At 40.7% G+C, this 24,275-nt stretch overlaps 1 protein-coding gene across 6 annotated transcripts in view; it reads right to left on the bottom strand.

Annotated features, from left to right (window-relative positions):
• SLC23A2 (solute carrier family 23 member 2) overlaps positions 1-24,275 on the bottom strand; it is a 71,052-nt gene that overhangs the window by 32,625 nt on the left and 14,152 nt on the right. For 2 of the 6 annotated variants that reach the window (XM_035898915.1, XM_035898916.1), the window contains 2 exons: positions 9,928-10,031; positions 473-759 (listed from right to left, as the gene is read on the bottom strand). In XM_035898915.1, coding sequence (XP_035754808.1) covers positions 473-604 — 132 coding nt within the window. In that variant the 5' untranslated portion in view covers positions 605-759; positions 9,928-10,031. Of the gene's footprint in view, positions 1-472; positions 760-861; positions 1,146-9,927; positions 10,032-15,086; positions 15,158-19,737; positions 19,758-24,098; positions 24,163-24,275 lie in introns of those variants that run through there. The other 4 variants (XM_035898919.1, XM_035898918.1, XM_035898920.1 and 1 more) reach the window with 4 other exon arrangements.

The raw sequence follows: 24,275 nt of genomic DNA, 5'->3' as shown, positions 1-24,275 counted from the left end.
GCGGCATCAACTGAGGGCAGGGGGAAACCAGCAAGCAGACTGATGGGAAGAGTTCTGAGGCAGACATGTACAACAGAATGATACAGCTGAAAATGTGAATAAGTAAAAGACAAGAAAATGTTTCTTTGCTGTTGTCTGCTACTCTTAGTCAAGCAATTCAGGACATACCGGGGGCCGGTGCATTCTGCAGTAGGACAGTTAATTGTTCTAATCATGAACTTCCTGGGGAATTGCACGTCCTGCTAACAGCACTGCTTTGGAGTGCAGACGTGAAATAACTACAGACAACATAATTGACCATGTTTATATATAAACAGTGACAAGCGGCAAAAGAGGTTTTACTAACTACTTGTGGAAATAAAGGTTTTGCACAACATTGCATTGTTTTGTACATTCATTATTCATTAAAAGCATTATTCAGCAATTCACGTGGAGCTTGATTGACTATGTAGTACCTGAAGGTGTTACTTACAGGCAGGGTGAAAAAGGTGGGATGTTTAGATTCATCTTCATATTTGCCTTCTGTTGAGCCTCCCGCCTCCACTGATTTCGAAGTGGTATTCTTACCGATCCCCATCGTTTCCAGAACGTCAAGGACTTGCATACAGTACCCAAGCGGATGCTTCTGGGATGACAGGCCAAGTACTAAGGACAATTTCTTACTTAAACAGCAGCACCTCCAGGAATCACAAAAAGTGCTCAGTAATTCAGCTGGGACATTAGGGTTGCTTTTTTAAGTATCGTTAGCATCAATGGCACCTAGAATTGAAGAAAGAAATTAATTTTTTCTTGATTACTTAAGATATATGTACAAACACATATGCCCCACAGCCTTGGTTCCCTTTCACACTCATGACTCACCAACTCTTAGCATTCCTTGTTGATTTGATAATTGGCAAGATTACCATTTAAAGATAAAGCCGACGGTATTTAAAATTCTTTCATGATGGGAATACTGTGATTATTCCCTCACTCTTCTCTTGTGGTCTTCACCTATTAGCAGTATATTGAAACCTTGGTCTTGTTTCAATTTCACAGTCATTTCCATATAGCTTTTGGGGAACAAAGCACACCTGTGCTCCAGCTATGCAGCGATGTAGAACAGCTTGCTATCAAACATCCATTGCAAACAATACTTGTGCTTCTTCAGACCTACTCACATTCACCACTGCATAACTAAATCCTTCCTTTTAAAACAACTTATTTTTAAATAAAAAGCATGCAGGAAGCTTAGACTAGATGGAGAGTGAAGCACAGCCCTTTCTGCTGAACACCCTTACCCAAAATTATCACAGTTACGCAAGGGACGTTCAGAGTAATCTGCCTGATGATGCTGAAGCAACTGCTTCAGGATAAAAATGTGCATTTTAATTAGTATCACTGCTGTTTTGGCACAGAAACAGGAAAGATCGTACAGGTTACTGGTTCTCTTTTCTTTTCCCAGATGGGTCACTACAGTACAGTTTTCCCACATTTACGCCTTAAGTTACACCTGCCAGTCCCTGGTCATCCACACTTTTGCCATTTCCAAGACTAAGGAACATAAATTAACAGATTTGAACCTAAACTTCCCACAGGACAGAACAGAAAATTTTGCAGCAAACCAAGTTTTGTAACCTGTGGTTACCGAGTTTCAAAAAAGAGAAGTGCAGCCTCAGACAGCTGGGGATGAAACGAGCTATGTTACAGATGAAAGTACACGATAGAACCTGAAAAAATGGCCTTTTCAAAATTGTATCAAGTGAAATTTTCTGCAAAACCAGGAAAACAACCAAGCAGCAAAACCCACTGCACACTGGAGTTACTCAAAAGCAAGTTAATGACGTTTTCAATTTAACTGCTGGAGGTGGAAACACAGCTAGCGGACATGCAAAAAACCACAGTTATGTATCTATTAAAAGCAAAAAAGTAGGGGTTGGGTTTTTTCTTAAGCCTCCTTTCCAAAATGCTGCTCAGAAAAATGCCAGCAGCTTGACTGTCTACTGTAATTGCATTAATGATGAAACTCGACAAAAGACCCCTCTGCTAGGGGCAATTTGGGACTGTTTGAAAAATTACAAAGTACTGATATTTTAGAACCTCTTAATAGCTGTTAATTGCCCATTTGCGAGAAAATTCTGGTTACCTCAGGTGAAAGATATGAATCTTTCAAAGCGATGTAACTTTTCAAGAGAGAAAATACACGTACATAAGAAATACTACTTGGGCACTACCTTGTAACACTCCTAATTAAATCAAAATGGAACGGAAAGGAGTGCCTTCAAACAAGGGTTTAATTAAGACCTGCTTTTTAAAGTAAATATTAAGACTGCATAATTAATTATTTCTCACTGGAACTTAAAACTAAAAGAGAAGACTAGTTCGAGTACTCACCATCACGCTGTTCTGCAAAAACAGGCATTCCCGTTTTTACAATAACCACTGACTTCCCCTTCAAAAGTGCAAATGTCCAGACGTGAACAGCAATTTTAAATGAGTTTGCCTGCTTCTGAGTTTGTGCACAGATAACTGGCGGTGCCTCCTCAAATCTTTATAGGAACTTTCGTCTCAAAGCTGCCTAGGCAGGTCTGAGAGGTTTGGGGGGCAATGGGGGTGTCTGGGGTTTTGGGTTTTTTTGAGCGGTTTTGTTTGATTTTACTTTAGAAGCACAATGGATTTTTTTTTTTTACACAAAAAAAAAGAAAACAGAAAATAATTTGCCTTTTTCTGTTGGTGTAGACATATTTTATTCTCCAAGAAAATCAGTGATGGAGACAGTGCGTAGTTTACTCTGGCAGCTTTATCATCTCAGGTTGGAAAAGAAAAGGGAAATGGCAGAATTACACCTCCCTAACAAATGCAGCCTTGCCAATAAAACACCAGTGTAAGAGTTACCAGCGGGAAACCTGCCATTCAGGAGATCTGGTTTAAGGTATTCTGGCATGATAAGCTTCTTAGTTAGCATTAACTAGCATCTCCACTGATGCAAAAGAAAAGACCATATAATCCTATTTTACTTTGCCTTGCAAAACAGTAAGACTGCTATCTTCTCAAAGAAGATGTGATCATTCTCCAGGAACGGTGCTTGACAATTACATCAGGAGAGCATGCAAATAAGCTGTGCCTGGCATTAATTCTTGAGAGCTGAAACACAATAGCTAGAATGATAGTGTTTGGATGAGGGTTCCCAGGTGATGACAAACAAGCGACTCCAAATTAACAGGCAAAAGTAGCCTCATCTGCGACTTTTCCTAGAGAGAGGGAGTGTGTGTGTGTGTGTACACACATGCACACAAACGCTACACGTACGTGTGTCGGGGGGGAGGGTTGGTCCAAGAAAAAATGAAGAGAACAAATTTCCAAACCCTTCCTGCTTCTACTCAGCAATTAAACTTGCACTTAATGGCACGGATGATAATCAGAGATTCTCAGAATGCATTTATTCTGCAATCAGAAGTGTCAAATTGAAACAAAGTCCTTAGGCAGCAGGAGATCAGGTTATCTGAAAGATACCGTTCTTCTTTGTCAGACCTCTTATCCCACCAACGGAGCATAGCTAAACAAGGTGACTCAGACGTTTTATAGCCCTCCGTAACAAATCTAGCTGATCAGAAGCTGGGAAGTCATGTAAAAAGAGATAAAACTCATTCAACACCAGCTAGGTACACAGTACAATGAATTATCTGCCGCCTTGGATCAAATGGAAAGGCTACAAGTGAAATTTCCACCAGCATACAGATTAACAGTCATCTCTTCCTATACCAAATTCTCTCCAGAGCTCATACATGATTAACCCAGGAAGGCCAAAAGCTGACATGGGTTTACAATACTTGAGATAAGATCAGTATCTAGACAAATAGCCTGCAGCAGGATAGTCAAGGTGCAAGTTCACAAGAAGAAAACCCTCCTAGCAGGGGAAAGGCCTCTCTGCATCTTCCTCACACTTGCCTTTTCTCCAACACACAAATCTTCTTCCAGGTTTGGTACCATCAGGATGGGACACAAAGCTACGGCAATGTCTGGTTTGACACACCATGGTAGTTCTTACCCTTTGCATTCTCATGACCGCTAAGATCACATTTCTATTTTACCAGGGGACCTCCTATTTAGTTTAAACAAGTTACTATGCATTTCAATGTTTGCTGAAAGAAAAAAAGATAAAAACCATCAGAGATGGAGATGTACAATGCAAGACTAATGAAAAGTACTTTTCTTTTTCTTCCTGCAAGTTGTTACTCTGGAACCCCTGCCACAAATAAAAACATTCACTGAAGTATAGAACAAAGTTGTTACTACACAGAAACCTGCCCATGTACCAAGACAAGCTGCACGAAAATCTTCTATTTCACAAGGTACCAAACTGCATGCAAGTCTGTCTAAAAAATAATTTGAAAGCTCATCTCTTACTAGATTCAAGAGTTCAGTTGGGCAGGACAGAAGATACAGATATACATGAAGAGCTTATTAACATGGAAAAGAAAAATAGACCCTGAACCCCATTAAAGGAGTAGGTAATTGTAATATATAAGTCTTCTGCCTTGCATGCACTGTTTTCTTTAAAAGCAGCATCATTTGATATAGTTTTTGGCTGAACCACACTAAAAATGTTCCCTACGTTTTCATATTAGTCTGAGAATACCCAGTAACAACGACAAAAGACAAATTAAAAAAAAAATAAAAAAAATCAGATTTGCTGTGATGGCATTCATCTCTACAGTGCTATGTTTCAGGGCCTTAAATATTTGAATCCGAGCTTGGCAAAGCAAAGATTGGAGAAAACAAAAGCAATCTGACCTCCAGACTGCACCATGCTTGGGGCAACACGTTGTTGGGGCTTTTCTGTTTGGTTTTTTTTGTTTTGGTTTGTTCTTTTTTTTTTAAACATCCATTAGAAGAGTCAACAATTTGTCAGGTGCTGTCAGACTGGCAGCACCAGAACCGGGAAGCAATGCTGCGTTCAGGATATATCGTCAATACGATAAAGCTCATCGCCCCACATTCGCAATAAGCAGACCTACAGGTTAACCCTTCGGAAGAAGCTTAGTCTGGACCTCAGGTTCCCCCATGATTGTCGTAATGACTTTCAACTCTGAAAATTACTGGGTTTGCAAAGTGTAAGAACGATGCCGGTTTTCTTTCCCAGAAGCTTTAAGAGGGAAGCAGCTCTATGTATTCCTAATTTGCCAAACTCAAACCAAAAGCTTTCTAAACCCATGAGGGTCTTTCCAAATTCCAACTGGATCGCAAATCTCTATCAACTGAGCCAAGCCCACCATACAAAGATGTCAGCCAAAATACTTTAGACTTTCCATATTGATTTGTGCACCTGCTCTGAGAGGACAGGAGACAGCTGACCCAGCATAAACCTGAGCAGATAAACACGAGCAATGGGCACAAAGTTTGAACACAGCTTAAGCGGCCCGATTCGGTGCTTTGCATGACGGGGCCGCAGCATTTTAGAACTGATATCAGGTCTCCTAAAACCACAGCCGCAAGCAGAAGCTGCCGGACAATCACAAATGTTTTACCGCTCTGTAAAGTGGCAGAACTGTCTGCAAAGACAGATGGAAAGTGGCTCCCTTATAGTTGTGGTTTGCTGTATTGCTTTCCCTCAAACACTTAAGTTCTGCTGAAGGAGGTCTAGGACAGAAGTAAACCAGCTGGTGAAAAAGTTAAAAGGAGAATCCTAGCTAGTCTGAAAGGCGAGTGTATTCCCTCCTATTGCTTAGCATAGTAGAAGTGTCAAACAGAAACTCATTAATCAGTACCTGAAGGTCCTCTCCTTTCCACCTCAACCGTGGAAAATCAGGAACTGACCTACATTTGGTGGCCCTACACTGCTGTGCAAGGGAAATATTCGTAAAGGAAGCACAACAGGCATGGTTATAAAACAAGCTGGCGACGAAACAGTACATTCTTTAGAGTGTACGGATGGAAAAGCTCCCGTAACGTAGGTATGCCACCTGGTAAGCACATGTCACGCCGCCCCAAGGAAGGAGCCATGTCAGATCCCGCCCAGGATCTTTCTGGCTTTTACAGATGGCTGAAGAGCCAAGAGAGCTCAGTCTGTTGCATACGCTAAGGAGGTTAGAATCAAATTAAGGTGACAGCTTAATCACAATCTTCAATTTATTATTTGTAATTAGCTGTCAGACTTGTGTGAATAACAACAACTTTGTCCCGCAAGCAGAGATGACACTCAGCCAGAAGCTGTACAACCTTACATCAACTGAGGCTGGCTTCACCTAAATTTTAAATAAATTCAAAGCACCTGAGGCGAATAGCCTGAACTGCAGCAGTACATCTGGAGTTCTACCACCTCCAGTGGCAGTTTCAAGTGTTTGGCATCTCTGAAACTCAAGCACACGATGTGTTTAAATACAAATCAAGGCACCCTCTACACCCAAGATTCTATTTTTGGCGATAGACACATGACAGAGATGTGGAAAAGGACTTGGACTCCCTGCATGTCAGGATATTTTACTGTTAAAACACACCAAGCCTGAGCAGATGATAAAACCAGGTTCAAAATCCACTTCACTCACTCACACCCAATACTGTGAGCACTGCAGAGCTGTTTCTGGAAAGGGCACGCTGTAGGCTCCGACTAAAGATAAATTCTCAGTTCCTGTAGCATCGGACAGCTACGAAGAGTTTAAGCCAGTAACAAATGCACTGCATTTACTTTGTTTAGTTTAAGGAAGTGCATTTAGGTCAAGCAGCTAATATTACCCTACAGCACTGGGGACATATTAAAGAGAAACTGCATGCCGTGGGACAGAGCTCTTACAGGTTGGTTGCCAGCCGACATTCACCAAGAGACACGGAGAAGGGGGACAGGCAGACACACGGCTCCGATCGGCATGGGAGTATCCAGGGAGATGCAGATGGCTGCAGGATGGATGCCAAGAGATCAGGGAAGTTTTAAAAGGAACTCCTTTACCGAAACACTGTACCAAACTGATTAGGGAAACAGGATTGCTTCTGCGTTTTCAAGACTGGCAATACAGACAATTAAGGAATTTTGTGGAGGCTCCAATTAGACAAGTTTACTTACAGGGTACAGCTACCCTGGCCAGACACACAATTCAACACAAGCCCCATTAATTATGGAACAGCAGCTTTCTCCAGATTGCCATTGGCTCTAGTTAAGCCCCTTGCACAAAATTTCTGTCCTGATATTGTGCCATTAAGATATTGAAAAACAAAGACTCCTCTTCCTGTTATTAGACACACCTTATCTTCTGTGCTTCAGATGGGAGCCGCAGGCACTGTGATTTGTATTTCTACGTTCACATCTGCTATTTAACAGCAAAAATACAGTAAGTCTGAGAAACGTCTGAGAAATTGTTAAAAATGAAACAATACATTATCAAGGGTTTTTAAAATATTAATGACCAAATTACAAGCGAGTAAAAAGAGTAGCAGCTTTGCTACTCAAAGTTGTCCAAGAAGTTGCTTCATGTCTTCCTACAAAGCAAAAAGGTCCTCCCCATTTCAAAGAATTCATCAGCAAGTATCTCATCAGCGAGGCTAATAAAGCCCCAGAAGTACTTAACATGATGCAATCAAAGCACTGCCTGCAGACCCGCAACCACAAGTTCAATTGCTTCACAGCGCTGGCCACAAGTATTACATCTCCATATTGGTACCTGGATACGGCACTTGTGAGATCCTCTACCCCACAAACTGTTCCAGATAGGTGGGTGTGCCCCAAGGGCTTTTTTTCAACGTTCCAGGGGATTTTGACCATCTTACAGACATGAAAAAGCTGCCCAGCACCCATGCTTAATCTTCTGTTGCTACATGTAAAAACCATCTTCCCGCTTTAGTCTTTACGTAGAGCTTTTCCTCAGGCTATTTTGAAACTGAGGCTCTTTGGTCCGAAAAAATACTCGTGATTTGTCTTTACCAGGCGCCTCTTGCGCCTCGAGTTCCTTCCCACAAAATGAAATTGCACTGAAACGCTACCGTGTCCTGAAATGCTACAGGGAAGATTCTCCCCCCACACTCAAGAGCAAACTACACCCACACTTAAAAAAGAAAAGTATACTTCAAATTCCTAACGTAACACTTCACAAAAAGACATCGTTTCCCTTTACCTGCAGTAGAAGCGGACAAAACTCTGCTATTTTAAATATGCCCAAGCTTCCTAACATTTAGGGTTTAAAAACCAAGAGTTGACGGGCACTTTAAGAAGTTTCGGTCCTGAGTTAAGTTTCTCACTTCACTTCAAAGTCTGTCTTCAAAGCACAAACGTGTTCTTTCTTTGTAGGCACTAATGAATTTTTAAGTAGTTGGTATTTTGACTGCCATCCAGAATAGTATGTCTTAACAACTGACCAACTTTATTAGGGCATGTCTACACAAAGACACACAGGAACGTTATGCCGAGCTCAAACCTACTGTTGATTTAAAGCACATTAGCTAAATCTCATTAACGTCCTGTGTGAATGAGTTTGTTGAGAAGAGGACTTAAATCCAGCTGAATGAAATGTTTAACAAGGGATCTTACAGCTTTCAAAAGCCACATGTTTGGCGACTCAGATTATTAAAGAAGAGCTTATTTACACCGTGATTCTAAACAAAAATATCTGAAATACGAGAATTTCCATGAAGTATCGGTCAACATGAAGGCACGTTTGGTCAAAAACGTTTATGGTGAAGTTGTTCCTCGCTCATCTTTCACCCCATTACTCCCTCATTTTATTGTTCCAATAGGCAACAGTTTTGCCAAATTTCTGTGCGACGTGTGCTGCATTGATCCCATCAATGTGTACGCAACGGTCTGCGTTAACGGAGTCCTAATGAAGACCAAGAGAGAAGTATTCAGAAGAAGCTGTAAGATTACATTTCAGAGAAGCGTAAGCAAAATCTAGGACGTAACAATTTTACACCTTGACATCAAGCGACTGATATCAAATGACACCTGCAGTGTTCTCTAGATAGCAATGCCGCTCACGGTAGATAAAAATGAAATAGCGTATCACTGTCCTTTATAAAACACATCACTACTTTATAGTCTTACTTGCAGCTCAGTACACCTCCCTCGCTGTTTATGGTACACATTAACTTGATTTATAATAGTATACAGTTCTTACAGTCTCCCTGTGGAGCATTAATAACCAAAGAATTCAGATACCTCTGCATTATTATGGATGTTAATACACAGTTCATTAAACTCCTTCACAGCACTCCGAAAGCAACCTGAGCACACACTGGTTCTTTTCTCAGCTTTGTACTTCTACTTGGCACTTCGATGAAAGCGACTTTTTTTTTTTTTCCCCCCAAGACCTTAATCACATTAAAACAAAGGTGAAGTTAGAGACTCATCTAAGAAAAATTCCATTTATTAAGCAAATCAGGGTAATGTGCCAACTTTCTCAGCTCAGAATATGAAGCTCCTTTCCAAAGGCTTAGGCATTCCTACGTCTACTTTTGAAACAGATACTCACTCCTTGCTGAAAGAGAACAATTTTAGTCCAGTAAGCAATATAAAACCAGTAACCGATTACATACTTGAAAAAGTTTATACTGAATTGATCTGTTAGGTTTGTCTTGAAATAAATATTTCCCTTCCATTTAACAGAACTTAATAAAAGATTTGGAGTTCAAGAAACTTTCAAAAACTAACCAAGATGCAGCATTCTTAAAATCTCTTTTTTACTACATAAGCCTCATAAAAATTTCTCCCACTTTAAAAATCAAGAGGAAGCCAAAGATTATGGGTAAACAGGAAAGAGGGTAAATACTTTTGAGTCTCTCTTTACAGGAATAACAATTTTTAAATGAAAAATTAAGTCCTCACATTTTTAAGATATTGAAACTTGGTTATTAAAAACCTGAGTTTGTCAGGTTTAAGTTTTCTTACTTAATAATGCCCACGCTAAAGCAGTTGGGAGTTTTGTAATCATCCCCATTAACACCTGAATTCAAAGCTGCTCTTACCTCCAGAAACCTGTACCAACTTCCAGAGACCGTCTCAGCCAATTCCTCCACCGCCGTTCTTCCAGCTTATGCTCAGTGCAACAGTTCGAGCTGCAAGCCACAGCCTGAAAGGATGCAGACATACCGAAGGAGGATTTTTATAAGCTGGTTGGGCTCACTACATTGTATAACTGTACTGTGCCCAATCACAATCTCTGCGCGTTACACAACGGCTGAAATGCAGGAAGACACCACACGGTCACAAACTGTTACTACACGCCTCTGCCATAGTTACGAAAAGTAAGCGAACAGACAGTCTGAGTAACAGCTGAGCACGTACAGATCAACCCGAACGAGGAGGAGGTTCCAGTGTTTTACACAACCTGCAACGCTACAGGGAGAAAACCCAGCTGGGTCCCCCCAAAATTCAAGTTGCATAAATATTGACATGCTTGAGACCAACAGCTGTAATCAGGATTGGGATTTTCTCCACCAATTTAGCATTTCCATAAGCCACCGTTGTGCAATTCGCACGGAAATATTTTTATTAGCCATTAGCCAGTTTTCTAGAGGTCTCAGATCTCAAATCTCTGTTCTGTAAAACAAGGATTAGCAATACACAACTTCATCAAGAACGGAAAACACGCAGTATAACTTGTGCTGGGCTCATTCACTCTCCTAATGGAAAATGCTGCAGAATGGTGATGTTAAGGCTGCAGAGCAAAGCAAGATGGAAAGGGACACAGGAATAGAAGTGACAGACTTAAAACAATAACAACATTAATTAAGGTGCAGTCCTTCCACATGAATCTCTTCTCTCCCTGACCTACCTCTCTTTCTGCAGGAGGCCAGCACCATTTAAGGCTGCCCTTATGCTTCTATATATCACTTTATAATTCATCGCATCAGAGCCCCTGCCTCAAGTTATCCCTTGCCATCAAGCTTGTACACCGTCCCCTTACCCCACAAGAGAAGTAATTACCTCTCCAAATACACCGTGTGTTTGCGCTATTAATGAGATACCATCACTTCTACAACCAATACTGCAACCGATAATTAAGACTGGCCACCAGAAAGTAGCACCCAACCACTACATTTATATGCAGCATCTCTGCCGCTTGTGCGCAACTGAGGCTCGAGGGCAGAATGATGAGCTCGCTTGACCTGAAACGCACCTTTTGAACCCAAATTTGTGGAGGCGAAAGACAGGCCGCTGGCGCCATCTAGCTCCTTTTGCTTAATGAGCGAAGTCAGCATTACGCAAGTTTAAAAGTTTGCCAGACACCCCCGAAACTTGCTTAATTGTCAAGACCTGAAAGCTGCGGATCATGAGCAGATCAGAAATCGGCATGCGCTTGTTCTTGCATCAAAGAACCAACGAGTGAATAGGGCGCACTTAATTGCAAGCTGACACTTCTTACGTGCGTTACTCTTTATTCATCATTTACTAAGAATGCATGGAAGAAAGCCAATTATCTCCACTGATTATTTCATGCGATGTGTGCGTATATAAAAACCACATTATGTCCCAGCATTTAATCTCTGCTGCAGAGATGTTGAAAAGTTTCCTCCTCCACTCGCTCCTTTTGCAATTATTAGATTCTTTCCTTTGCTCTTTACTTCCGAATTCCAAACATTTCACAAACAGAAACACCTTCTAATTTCAACATGGAGAAAGCTTACAGCCCTTAAAGCAAGCATCACCGGATCTGAAGTTTTAAGACCTTAAAATACAACCCGCTGTACCACAGGTCCACAGGCTGCCTGTAAGATTACTCACCTACAATACTTTGAAGGAATATGCTGGAAATTAAGATTCAAGGCCTTTGATGTGCTCACAGGGAGGTACGGGACTAAGCAATCAATGGCAAGAAAAAAAATGTACGGTTTTGAAAGAAAGAAGCCATTTGCTTTTTTACTCCAATGTCCAGAGTTATTTTTTTTTTTTGAATAGTTGCATTTAAAAAAGCCAGGGACTCAAATGCTGCTTGTCCTGAATATCAAAGTTCAAACTATAATTGAGTTCAATGCAAGTAACATTACTTAAGTATCCAATTAAACAAGACCTGTCTTATTTACCTTACAATTAAGACTAATCGCTCCAAAGTTCATCACTGGCGAGTGCAGAATTTCATCATTCAAAAGATTTATTTCTGATGACTTAGTATTTACACTCAATAATTTAGTTCAAATAAACCACCTATTAATCTGGATGCTTCCACTTAAAACCCAGCTTCCATGATCGACAGCCTGGACAGATCTAATCGCAGGTTGTTTGGTTAAAATTCCGTGCAGTGAATAGGTACTTAATCACTGCCATATGAGAGGAATGTTAATTCAAGAAGTAACTCTTGCGACTACGGTTTCAAGGCAGTGGAACATTTTACAGCGCATCTTCAAACTCCACGATACGGTGAAAGACAGGTGGGAATAAACAGCTGAGAAGCTCGATGTGTCGCTGCACTTTATTGATGGAAGTGAAATCACAGTAGACAATTTACCTTGCTCTTTCAGCGCAGGAAGCGTTGTCGTGATGAGCCTCCATAGCTAGTCATCATTTTTACTACCTGCTTAATATCCGAAATTTAAACCGATGGGAGCATTTCTCTTCCTTGAGAATGTTACTTCTAGGAGTTCACTTCTGATTATTGTGAGAAAATCCGATTTTTTGCCTTCTCAGCCATACAGTGTTCGGTTTAAGGATGAAACAAATCGTTCAGAGAGCCCTTGTGAAATGACAAATGTTTCCTGCTAGACACACATTGGCAAACTAACTGACAATTCACAGGCAATGTTCTGAGTTCAAGTATTTATTCTGAGGCCATCCTCCCTAGTTTTGCAGCACTCAGTTAGGACAAAATTCTTCTCTGAAGTCACCTGTTCCCACTGTAGTGAAAACCATGTCTTGTGTATAGGGATGGCACACAACAGTTATCTCATATGATCAAAACTGATGACCCCAGTGACTACAAACACCCGGTAGGTAACTAAATCCCTCCTTTGAACCTTTATATATTGCCAGGTAATAACAAAAAAACCCACACAACATAGAAAGACAAGCCTGATGCAGCCACTGAAAAACTGTTAAGAGGTTCTCTGTTCCACAATTTACCTAAAAAAAAAAAAAGCCAAAAAAAAAGCCTGTTCCAGCATAGCAGATGCCTCACAAACATTCAGCTGTGGCAAGGCACCCTTCCAGAAAAAGGCACATCATCTTTGCAAGAACATCCTGTTTCATCAGGAAGGTGAGGTGTAGGATGCCTCAGTCATGATGGCCAAATGAGTCTCCCGACCACGTTTTTGTGGTCTCCTAATTTAAATGTTCTTCCTACCTAAATCATAACAAATAGGTAATCTTTTACATCAGTGAAGAGATTCAATTTATACAGCAGACTCCCATGAACACCTTCCAGAATACAATTAACATTAATACAGCAAACACAAGAAAATAGCATCACATATTAGTAGAATAAATAGATCCACTTCCACCCACAACTTGGAACAGCAGAAAGGCTAAGCCATTAAGTTTGATCTTATAGAGACATTTATAAATCCATTGAATTATAAATTCCTTGAAAAAGCACTTACCAGAAGATATGCTTTAATATGAAAACATCTACTGTTCTCTTCCCTAATGTTGTATCAAATATACACAAAGAATTACTGAAATTGCCTTGAAAGCTTACCATTTAATTCCATGAGCAATGCACGGATCTGGGTCCTACCTACAGGTAACCCTCGTACGTGACTGAACCTTTTAAATTGTACATCCCTCTCATCGAACAGAAAGGATGCCTCGAGGCAGTCCACGTTATGTGAATTCCACTTTTCCAGTTAGAGAATGAAATGGTTTGAACCCAATTTCTTTTCTTCTTAAATCCTGAATTGGGTTGCAACTTGTATTGCAGTCTTTCTTACAACTTTTCCTGCAACTGTGTATTTTTAAATACTCGTAAGAGAAATCTAGGGTCTGAGATGTACATCGAAGCGGACTGACAGTTCTTCTACATAAATAATTAACTATGAGATGGAAGTGCCTTTAAAAATACCTATGGCCAAATTCTGGACAAGAAATAAGAAATAATTTTCAAGGAAAAACAACAACAAAAGAGTAGTGAAGCCAAAGCCATATACTCCACAGGCACAGATCAAAGTGCTTCAAAAGTTAATGGAGAAGGAATGTGCTGTTTGCGACCTGCTATTGTATTCACCATGTCCATAAACTCAGTCAGACGCCTACGTCTTTTCTGGACCTCCAGGTATGCTTGTAATTAAAAGCATAAGCTCAAATCATTTTTCTTCTAAGAACTGGCAAAAGTAAAACCTGTTTATTGGTCAACGTAGCACCATGTGAGGTTGCTACCCCTAAAGCATCATTACCTTCGTGTATTCCCAGATGCCCGGGGAAATGCTGTCAACTTCAATATATGCTTAGAAGACGACAGTATGCAACTCAAGTATGGAACAGCTCAGCCAAAGGAACAACACACAACTGACCTAATAAGCCCGAGTAGCTAATAACCCTACACCTAACAAGCTACGAACTACAACTCTACAGTTAAGACTTCACACCTATGCCTTCAATCTCTTCATTTCTCAAACATTAGAGCACAGAAGCACATCCTAGGTGTGCTCATGGCTTCTAGCCACAAGCAAAAACCCGTGATCAGCCCAACAGCTCCGACCTGTTCAATGCTGCAGATCAAAGAGTGGATATGCAAATTTACATCCTCAGTCTAGACTTGAAACATCTGTTGGTGTTATCTGCTAAAGTTGCAATTTTGTAATTTTTTGCTATGACTGGCATTATTTTGCTGTTACCATTTAGTTAGCACACTAGTGTTTTAGCTTTATCTCATATCATATTTTTGTGATTGCAAATAGTTTCAAAAGCTCAGGCTAAATCTCTGTACAGAAAAAACCAGCAGACTGATCTTGCTACAGGCGGGTGCAAAGAACATGGAAAGTTCTATCCTGTAGTTGAAGTTGCCGTTATTTTAATTTTCTAAAGGCAAAAACATGTTTACACAAAAAATGCTCATACAGTTTGAGCTCAATATCCCATCTGCTCAGATGCCTAAAAATCTACCTGCACTAAATAGTGAGCAGCCACGTTGCAAACTCTAGCTGCAAGACTAAATGTTTTCAGATAGGGGGGAAAGAAGAGCAGATAGCCATACTTCTGTTCAGGGATCCCGGTATCTCGTTCACGGTTCAGTAAGCAAACGGCAAATGCAGCTTCCCAGCACTGCCCAAGTGCTCCAGCAGCCACAACTCCTCCTCCCACCAATCCCAACCTCCTTCATCTGAAATGAAAAAAGCCCTTTTAATCTTCAAAGCATGGCCACGAGTCAATCTGAAACATAGCACACTTTTTAATTTTCTTTTTAATTATCCAGTTAGGAGAGTTATGCCCTCCTTGCTCAGTGACCTTTCACTCCTTCAAGATTATTTCAAGAAATCTTTCCTGGGAATAATCAGCAAATGTATACCACTTGCAGAGGAAATGTTCCAAGGCTTCCAAGCGCTGAGGGGAAGCGACAGCATGATTCTTCCTGCGCTTTTGTGCGGGCAGCCTTTGCCATCTTACACAGTACCCTCAGTTCTGCTGGCCAAGTATCTTCTGGCTTCAGACCGCCGACTGCTGCGAGCACAACCCCGACACATCTGCTCAAATACCTTCCCAGAAGTAAGTTGTCACCGTGCTGGGTTTTAGAGCCCCTGAGTTCTTACGTGGAGCCAACCCTCAAAACAGCAAGAGAATTTCCTTCCGCTGGAACTGACAAAAGGCAGGGCACAAGCAGATCATCTATTGGTGCCACAGAGCAATAATAGATGCTATTACTAATTATATTAGCAATAACAGATGCTATTATTACTACTGATAACTGTTGACCAACTGTTTGTCCCACAAATTTTGGTCACTAAGCATAGCTTGGTTTCCCACAGCCATAGCCATGGGGAAAAATTAAGTCATTACTGCCGTTAATGATTTTTAAGTTAAACTGGCACTACTTACTCTCTGCCCACATACTAAACAACTGCATGCAACCCCGCATTTGATTCCCACACGTCAAATCAACCAATTATTAATTTATTAATTTCACAGCGAGCCTGGAAGTGTTTATAGAGACAGGCTTGTGTCTAACCAGACTTGCTGGTTGATTTCCCAGACCCGTGTTTCAGGCAGGCTTAGGTGAAAGTGTTTACACGCACGGCAATCATGATCTACTTCCTTTATAAATGTGCATTTGTGCATCTTGCTCGCGGCTCGAGAAGTTAACGTGACTCCACAGGGAGAATCAGTAGAGACAGGAGGTAACTAGGACCAGTTGAAACCCAGCTGACATCTAACCTGTACGTCATATAACGTGTGATCACGCAGAGGTGCAAGATGTAATTTAGTGCAACAGCTTTGAAGCCTTTTCTCCATACGTAAGCGGTTAATTACGAATGCATTAAATATCCCTACAAGCCACAAAACTGTTAAAGGCGGCTAAGTGAATTCTTCTCCAAATGAGGTGGCAGAAATGGAACAGTCCACTTAATACCAAACTGATTGCTCAGGAAAAGCACAAAAAATTACAATATTTTGACAAAAGTTCACATTACTTAGAATAATATTATATGCCAACTATAGGTCATTGAAGGAAAGCTTTTTCTTTTCAGCAAGACATGCCTTTTACAAAAAAGTATTTTGGCAACATTTAATGGAATACTTCTTTGTGATTTTTGCCATTAAAGCAACCCTTTTTTAGCCAATATACTGTGGTTTCAATATTGTACCTTACTGGTTCCTTCATCTTCAGGGCTCTTTTGCAGATGTCTGTATAGCACTACTTTAAAAAAATAAATAACTGCAATTATTCTTACTTAATTGGCATTGCTTAAAATGTGAGAATTCTTTGCCGCTACTATTTGGGGTAGTATCATTTAGGCATACATTTTGCCCTCAAACAAAATTTTCAATTTGAATAATTAAGAGGAGAAACGGCCAATACAGATAGTCTCCTTTGAAGGTACCCACATGCTGTGCCGTCTCCGTAATAAATCTATTACCTGCCATTCAACAAAACACTATCTGTCACAACAGCCTCCAGAACAAAAACAGTAATTAGGCTCGCATCTTAATACACTCGGCGGCACTGTTCTGTGGTCTGCGATTCAGGGGGTTTGGAAAGCAAAGTACAGTGCACCTAAGCAAGATTAAAAATTGGGCTAATACTGATCGTAAAATCTTTACCAAAACGAACAGCCGAGAAGGAAAGTTCAGATAACACTTTGGGTTTAGGCTCATTTATACTAAGAAACTTAACAGAAGGCTTAATGGACAGCTTTGCTTGATTCAATTGTGCCTTATTAGGCATCTTCATGAAAAGCATTAAATGCGTTTGATCCCTTCCAAAGAAGAGGAAGACTCATTAGCAATGGATGTTTACAAGTACTGAGGGCTCAAGATTACAGTTCTTCCCCTTCTGCAGAAGGGGCTTTTTAGATTTATGTTTTTACAAGAAGCATCACGTATTCTCTCCGAAAGAGCTCCGGTTTCCATCCTTTCCTTTTTCTGCTATTTGCAAACAAGACAGACAGACAACGAAAACCTCAGCTCGTCTGAAAGCCTGGCTCGGAGGAGCCGACTCGGTTTATAGACCTCAGTACGCGACTAGCAATCCAGGCAAACTCAAGCCGTAGGGCTAATCAACACTAAAGATTATTATTTATACCAAGCTAGATTTTCTGTTTGCTGTGTTCTGAAATGAATACAGCACAAATTGAGCTGTTCCCATTCAATTTTCAGTTTCTGGCTACAGCAAATAAATATATACACTATCACAACAACAAAAACACAACACTTGGGTATTAAAAAAAAAAAAAAAAAAAGCCACCCCCTCATCCATACAATTTTTTTGAGTTTTAAAAGCATCTACTAGTAAGTTGAAATGAACTACAGGTAACCAACAAGTGTCTAACAGTCTGAATAAACCAGAATGGAACCCTGTAAAATTATATTGATACTATTAACACTCAGCATAATCTCCCAAAATTCCACATACAAAATTAATGCAAATACATGCTTCCAAAATCAGCAAATGACTGATAACTCGTGTTATTGTTCCCATAAATGAAAGGACACAGAACAGTATGAGAATATTGCTATCATGCCTTGGAGTCTGATCCGACAGAGCAGGGACCTGGAGCTCCAATTTCTTTTTTATCAGTCTGAATCCCAATTATTCCTTTGGTGTGGCCTTTATGTAATGAAATGCTCATCAGGAAACCACACTCTTTAAGCTTTTATCAAAAACTCCAATCTGTGACCAAGCAACCGCTTCTTGCGTCATGAACATCTAGCTCAACTTTCAGAAACAATTCATTTTATATAAAAAATTAAAAAGGAAAAAAAAAAAAAAGCTGCTATAACTCGTGAAGCAGCCAGTGCTTTAGAGTCCACAGCCTGCAAAACCAAGGATGTGTTTTCTTTGCTCAGGTACGGTAAGGGTCTGAACCTGAGATTCTCCACACGCAGGACAAATAATAAACGGAGCAAAAATTATAGAATTTACAGATTTAGTTTCCTGCCACTAGGATTCAAAGACTCCACAGAAATTCAAACCTTATCACAGCACAGTCCATTAAGCGCTCTTGGCTCTGGGATACTTTCCTTTTCCTCAGCCCACAAAATAAGAAAGAGGTTGCTAACTTTGCAGTGAGCATTTTATTTCCATTCCAAGCTTCTAAATAAAAAGTGAAAGTCGTGACATGGAGTCACATGCCTATTCTCATGAGATATTCTATGTGACCCTGAATACTGATAAGAACACATACACACTTTTTCCTTTAAAAGCACAATAAAACAGAAACACTGAGCTATATGCTTAAACACAATACAGGTTAAGCGATAAAAGGAACAAGGCTGGGAGGAAAAAACCTTCACATCACTACTTCTGTGCTAGAAAAGAAAGAGTGCTCGATAAAGATGCGCTTAATGGGAGACTCCAGCGGCCAAAGATCTCCAGCATTTCTTTCCCATTGCTAACACCAGGTCAACAACGACATCCAGAGCCCTGGAAGATGGGGATAAATTCATTAAAGGCACATTAACCGCCTCATCATATAAACACAGCTATGAGCACACTTTGTAGGCCAAGTGTTTAAGGTACCTTCCTATTAAAGCTTCCGAACTGCACTTTATTCTCTTAACTTTTACAACCTTAAAAGGCTACTAATAGCCAGCATACCACTAAAATAGGCCTTATTGCCCTAGGCTGCCATTTCATGGCCATGCAAAATAAAACTAAATCCAATTAAAATGTGTCACTACACTTTGAGCCCAAACTGCTCAAAGCATCCACACATGAGGTTAATGCTCAGGAATTGAAGTGCATAACCCCCCCTGAAGTTGCTTCTTACTTAATTTTCCTGCTGTCTACCATGCATTCTCAAAATGCTTCAGCCAACTGTTCGAATGACACAAGCACTGCAATAGTTTGATTTAAAAATAAATTCAGACAACGAATTTGGGGGACATGCAGCCATTCGAAATCCGTTCGGTGAGTCACTACATTTCAAAACAGTCAAAAACAAAATAAGGGTGAGTCAATCTCTCCTTCGCCAATTATACTAATTTGAGCGCATACTTCAGGCAATTCGAATCTAAAGCAAGAGTAAAGGAAACAGGTGCCAAATTAAAACAGTCCCTTTTATCACAAAGGAGATAACAAGCAAATGCTGGTGAAATCCAAACACAGATAAAGAAGTTCAGTTATTGCTTTCATACCACACAGAGCCTAAAAGTTCAAAAATACTCACAGGTACTGTGCTGCTACTTACAGCTCCGCTAACACAATTACAGCTGGACTAATCTGCTCCTATCAGCTCCTAAAAATATAACTATGTTAGACACAGCTTGTTTTCTCAGGCATTTTGCTGACACAAGATCAAAACATCGCTCATTCAGAAGAGAAAGATTTCTTGGTTTCCATAATATGCGTGCTAAAATCCAGCCATACCATCATACTAAGGTGCACGTGACACGCTCTTACCAACATGACAATATTATTACATTGTTAGTAATGAAAGTTTTGGGGGAAGAATAAAATATCCTGACTGCCTGGATGTGGCGAGAAGAAATTCCGAAAATTCCCTTTCACCAGAGTAGGACAAACTTTATTCTCTCCTGAAGCAGGTTTTTTTTTTTAATTTAAAAAAAAAAAAAAAAAAGTAAGACCAGATGCTTGGATGGCAAGTGCATTCACCTCCCACCCTCTGTAACCAGCACTTTCATCTTCTGGCCTGAGAACTGAGACACAAGGAGATTTAGATCATCGAATTTCTAATTATAAACCCCTTAAAAGTCTGGTTTTACAATTACCTCAAGCCCTGCCGTTCCTCTGCAAATAATAAAATGGAGTTGTGGGATAGGAACACAGAGTATTTCAATACCTTCCCGCTGCGCAGGACAGAGACAACCAAAACGTGTGCTTTGGGACTCCCTCCCAACAGCCTTGCTGGGACCCCGGCGGCCAATTCATCCTTCCCAAAACCAACCCTGAGTGTTCAAACCTCAATCAGCTGAACACTACTCTGGGGCCACGGCACAGCCGAGAAAAGAGTCACAGCTCTCTGCAGCCCCAAGGCGAATGATGATTCACTATTTACGAGACTGATGACAACATTCGGTACCAAGAAATAAGTTCGTCAAACCTCGGAGAGTGCGCTGGATTAGAAAACCATGGAGACGCGCAGTGCATCACTAGGCAGAGCGTTTTTCTGATGCCATTTTTATTGCTGTTTGGCAACAGAAATTGCCAAGATTAAAGAGCGCAAGGAGTAAAAGTACAGCAGGAGACTTCTTAACTAGAAGACTAGTTCTCCCTCTTACTTCCTTTCCCCACCAAGTGCCAGCAATGTTTCAACACCCCAATTCCCTTTCCCAAGGAGGCAGTTCTACTCCTTCCGTAGCCAAATTACCATGGCAAGAAATCCACATTTAAGTTCTTCTCTAATAGAGGAGCATTCAAACAGCAGACATTTCCTTCCCGTAACCTGAAAATGGCCAAGTATAATCAGATTCCCTTTTTGCCTTCAAATAAACATCATCATAAGAAGGTTCCTAACAACTAAAAATATTTAGCCATAAAGAAAATATGCTCCCCAGTACTGATAAAAGCATTATGTGCAGCACCACGAAGTTAGCACAATGTCTTTATGCACTTCACCCCTGGGAACAGCTAGAGAACATGGCAAATAGCTTTCATTTTAAATGATTTATTTTATTCCTGCCTTATACAACATCATGATGCATCTCTCTTTACTCATCCCGACTGTCAATATTTTCTTCCTGCAGCTTTTAAGTAAAATAAAACACACTGTAACTGCTGTCAGAGCGTTTCATGACCACTAAGGCTTCATAAGTAAGAACACTCGATAGAAATAAATTTTTCCAGCAATACATGAACCATCATCTTCAATGGAAGAAAAACCATTCTGCACAGCCATCTGCATTTTCTCTTGTAAGGATAAATGCACAATGAAGTGGTGGAAAGTAAAATAAATCTATTGAAGAAATGACCCCACAGAATCTTTTCGGGCTTGAGTTTTCTTACTATTTTTCTTACGCACTTCATGCAAAGACACCGACAGGAACAGCTACAGCAGAATAAGATCTTCCAAAAATCACCTTGCATGGGCACTGCTTTGTAATCTGCTATGAACTGGAATAGCTCAGGAGGGCGTACCAGTTGATTTCCCAGTTGATTTCGGAGGATCAGAAGAGGTTAACTGCTGCAGTTCAGATTAGGTCCTCAGAGCAGCTTAACAGCCACTTCTGGAGGAATCCATACTGAAGGTGGGTAAAGTTTTACCCATTTAGTTTTCAACAGCTTCCAATCAACCTACGCAGCACAAAAAAGCCACTTCACAGTACAATAAGAAAGTCCATTATATTGAGGAAGTTGACAGATTTGTCTATACCAGGAAAAAAAACCAAAACATGCTGACAGAGTCAAAGAGAGAAAACTCAGCTTAGTTTAATTTAAGCCCCTTTTAAATAGTAACTGCATACAATGCAGCATCTTCTACAGAGTCTTCTAAACAAATGCAGGGAAAATCCACTGTCATAAAGTTTTCTGTTAGGGGAAAAAAAAAAATAATAATCCTCAAATGCTGCTATCATTTTAAGCTCCCCCTGAAGAAAATAGTCTCCAAACAAATAATACCAACAAAGACACGACTTTTATTTCTCCATTGGAATTCAACTCCTTGTTAGCTACGACTATGGAAGAAAAATTCTCATATTAGCAGTCTTTTAAAGAAACCCCATCTACATATATCAATCAGTATGGCTTTGGGGATGCACACGCAGATCTACCCGTGGTCAGGGAGGGTAAAGGAGCAGATAAAAATTCTCCAAGCAGATCTGGCTTCAATATAAAAGCAAGGCTTCTGTGGGCTAACCCTCCAAAAACCTCCCTGACCTCCCTACTGAGCAGCCATCCATGCGGGGGTCCCAGCACCACCGAGGGGTCACTGCGAGGCTGGGAGCGTGCAGCTGGTGATGGATGGGGGCTGCTTAAATTGGTGCTGTCACCAAAGGAAACATTCATCAACCTGCAGCCAAAATTATCCTACTATTTGAAAAGCTGGTTTTCCTTCAGATTTGTTTCCGCACCAAAGATGCAGAGCGAGCAAGAGGCCCATACTCTGAGAACCTGATTTCCATCCAGCTCCTTACTCTACACATCGTGAGAGCCAGGTGCCTCGAGAAAGCAGTTCAACCAAATCTAAGCCTAGCTAAGAGCAGGGCTTACACACAAGTGACAGATTGGGCTGGATTTTAAAGCCCACGAATGGGGCCTATTAAGGAACAGCAGGAGCACAACCCACCCTTGAGAATGGCAGTCCTTGCCTCCTTCCCTTATCCCCAGGGCTCTGACAAGACATTTTCAACTCCTATTTGCACCTTTAGTAAAGCCAAAGGCTTGCTTAAATCCACGATAAAAATCTCAGGGCTTGTTTAACCTCATTGCTAGCCCAAGGTTGAATTTCTTCCAGTGCACCTCCATGTTAATACTGCTCTAATTTCAAGCTGTCTGGATCGTGACTCGAAGCTAGGAGTAGGGTTGTAAGAGCTCATCAACTACTAATCCAATTGTTCTATACATCTCAAAGATTATTTTCCGGTTTACTAACCTGAGCTACTTGCTGCAATAATCCTTTATCTATAGCGAAATCACTAGGCAGATCAAGGCGTGCAGCGTTAAGTCTGGATCTGGCAATGTGCAGCGTATCAGTAGCTAATCGCTCCAGTATTTGTTGTGCTTCTCCGCTAGGTTTTACAGCCTGCATCAAACTCCAGCTGCCAGTAAAACCAGCTTTTTTTTTTTTTTTTTTTTTAAGCTTAAACTGGGTAATTTAAAGCTTGCTCGAGTATGGCAACACTGCGCTGCAGTGAGGATACACAGACATATTAAGCTCCCTGTGAAAACAGAGCATTTAGTATTTTTATTTCAGCTGGTCAAGTTCAACAGCAACAGGGAGCCCAGCATTTACCTGGCACTGGGCTCAGACTAGAAGTCAGCTATGCGGGGCAAATGATAAGATGGAAAAAATTAACAGGCGAGGTCTTTACCTTGTCTTAAATACATTTGGGGATTTCCCTTTCCTGCCAGAATCTTCTACTGGCTCTGCCTTGCAGCTCCCTTTGGGGTCAGCCCCTGCCCACACTTACCTGGGGAGGTTCAGGGACATGCTGTGTGGGACCCCAAACTGCATTAAGCATTTGTCTCCCCAGCCCACAAAATGACAACGATGGCTCCAAAATGAAAGGACAAGAATAAAACTGTACAAGCCTCTGCCTGCGCTCCCATCTTTTATGAAAAAAGGCAAACGCTACTTAACAACAAAAATGCATGACATAGATTGTTAGTGGTTATCTGGTAAGTACAGAAACCTAACCAAAGGCTTTCAACAAGCTTTGTTCGGGCATTTTTCTGTGCTACCTACATCACTTATTTCTACCCAAAATGTACCTTAAAACAAAAGAAAATCAAGCATGATACTGAACGGGGCTCGCGAGTCAAAAGCAGAAATCAGAAATATTTACTGCCTCGATCTGCACTGAAATAAGAAAGCCAACCAAAAAAACCCCAAACAAATAAATAAATAGGAAAAGAAAAAAAAAAAAAACCAACCTCAAAGCGTATCACGAGAACGGGATCAGACAAGAAAGCGAGGCCACCCCTTCAGGACCAGGGGAGAATTAACCTGCATTTCTCCATCCCATTTGCAAGCTTACGACTCTGCCACCCATTTTGTTTCAGAGTTTAAAAAAAAAAAAAAAAAAAAAAAAAAAAAAAAAAATTAAAAAA

Source organism: Egretta garzetta, unplaced genomic scaffold, assembly GCF_000687185.1.
Source record: "Egretta garzetta isolate BGI_Z169 unplaced genomic scaffold, ASM68718v1 scaffold238, whole genome shotgun sequence".
In the NCBI taxonomy this organism is placed as follows: Eukaryota; Metazoa; Chordata; class Aves; order Pelecaniformes; family Ardeidae; genus Egretta; species Egretta garzetta.
This window is presented reverse-complemented; position numbering and strand designations above follow the sequence as displayed.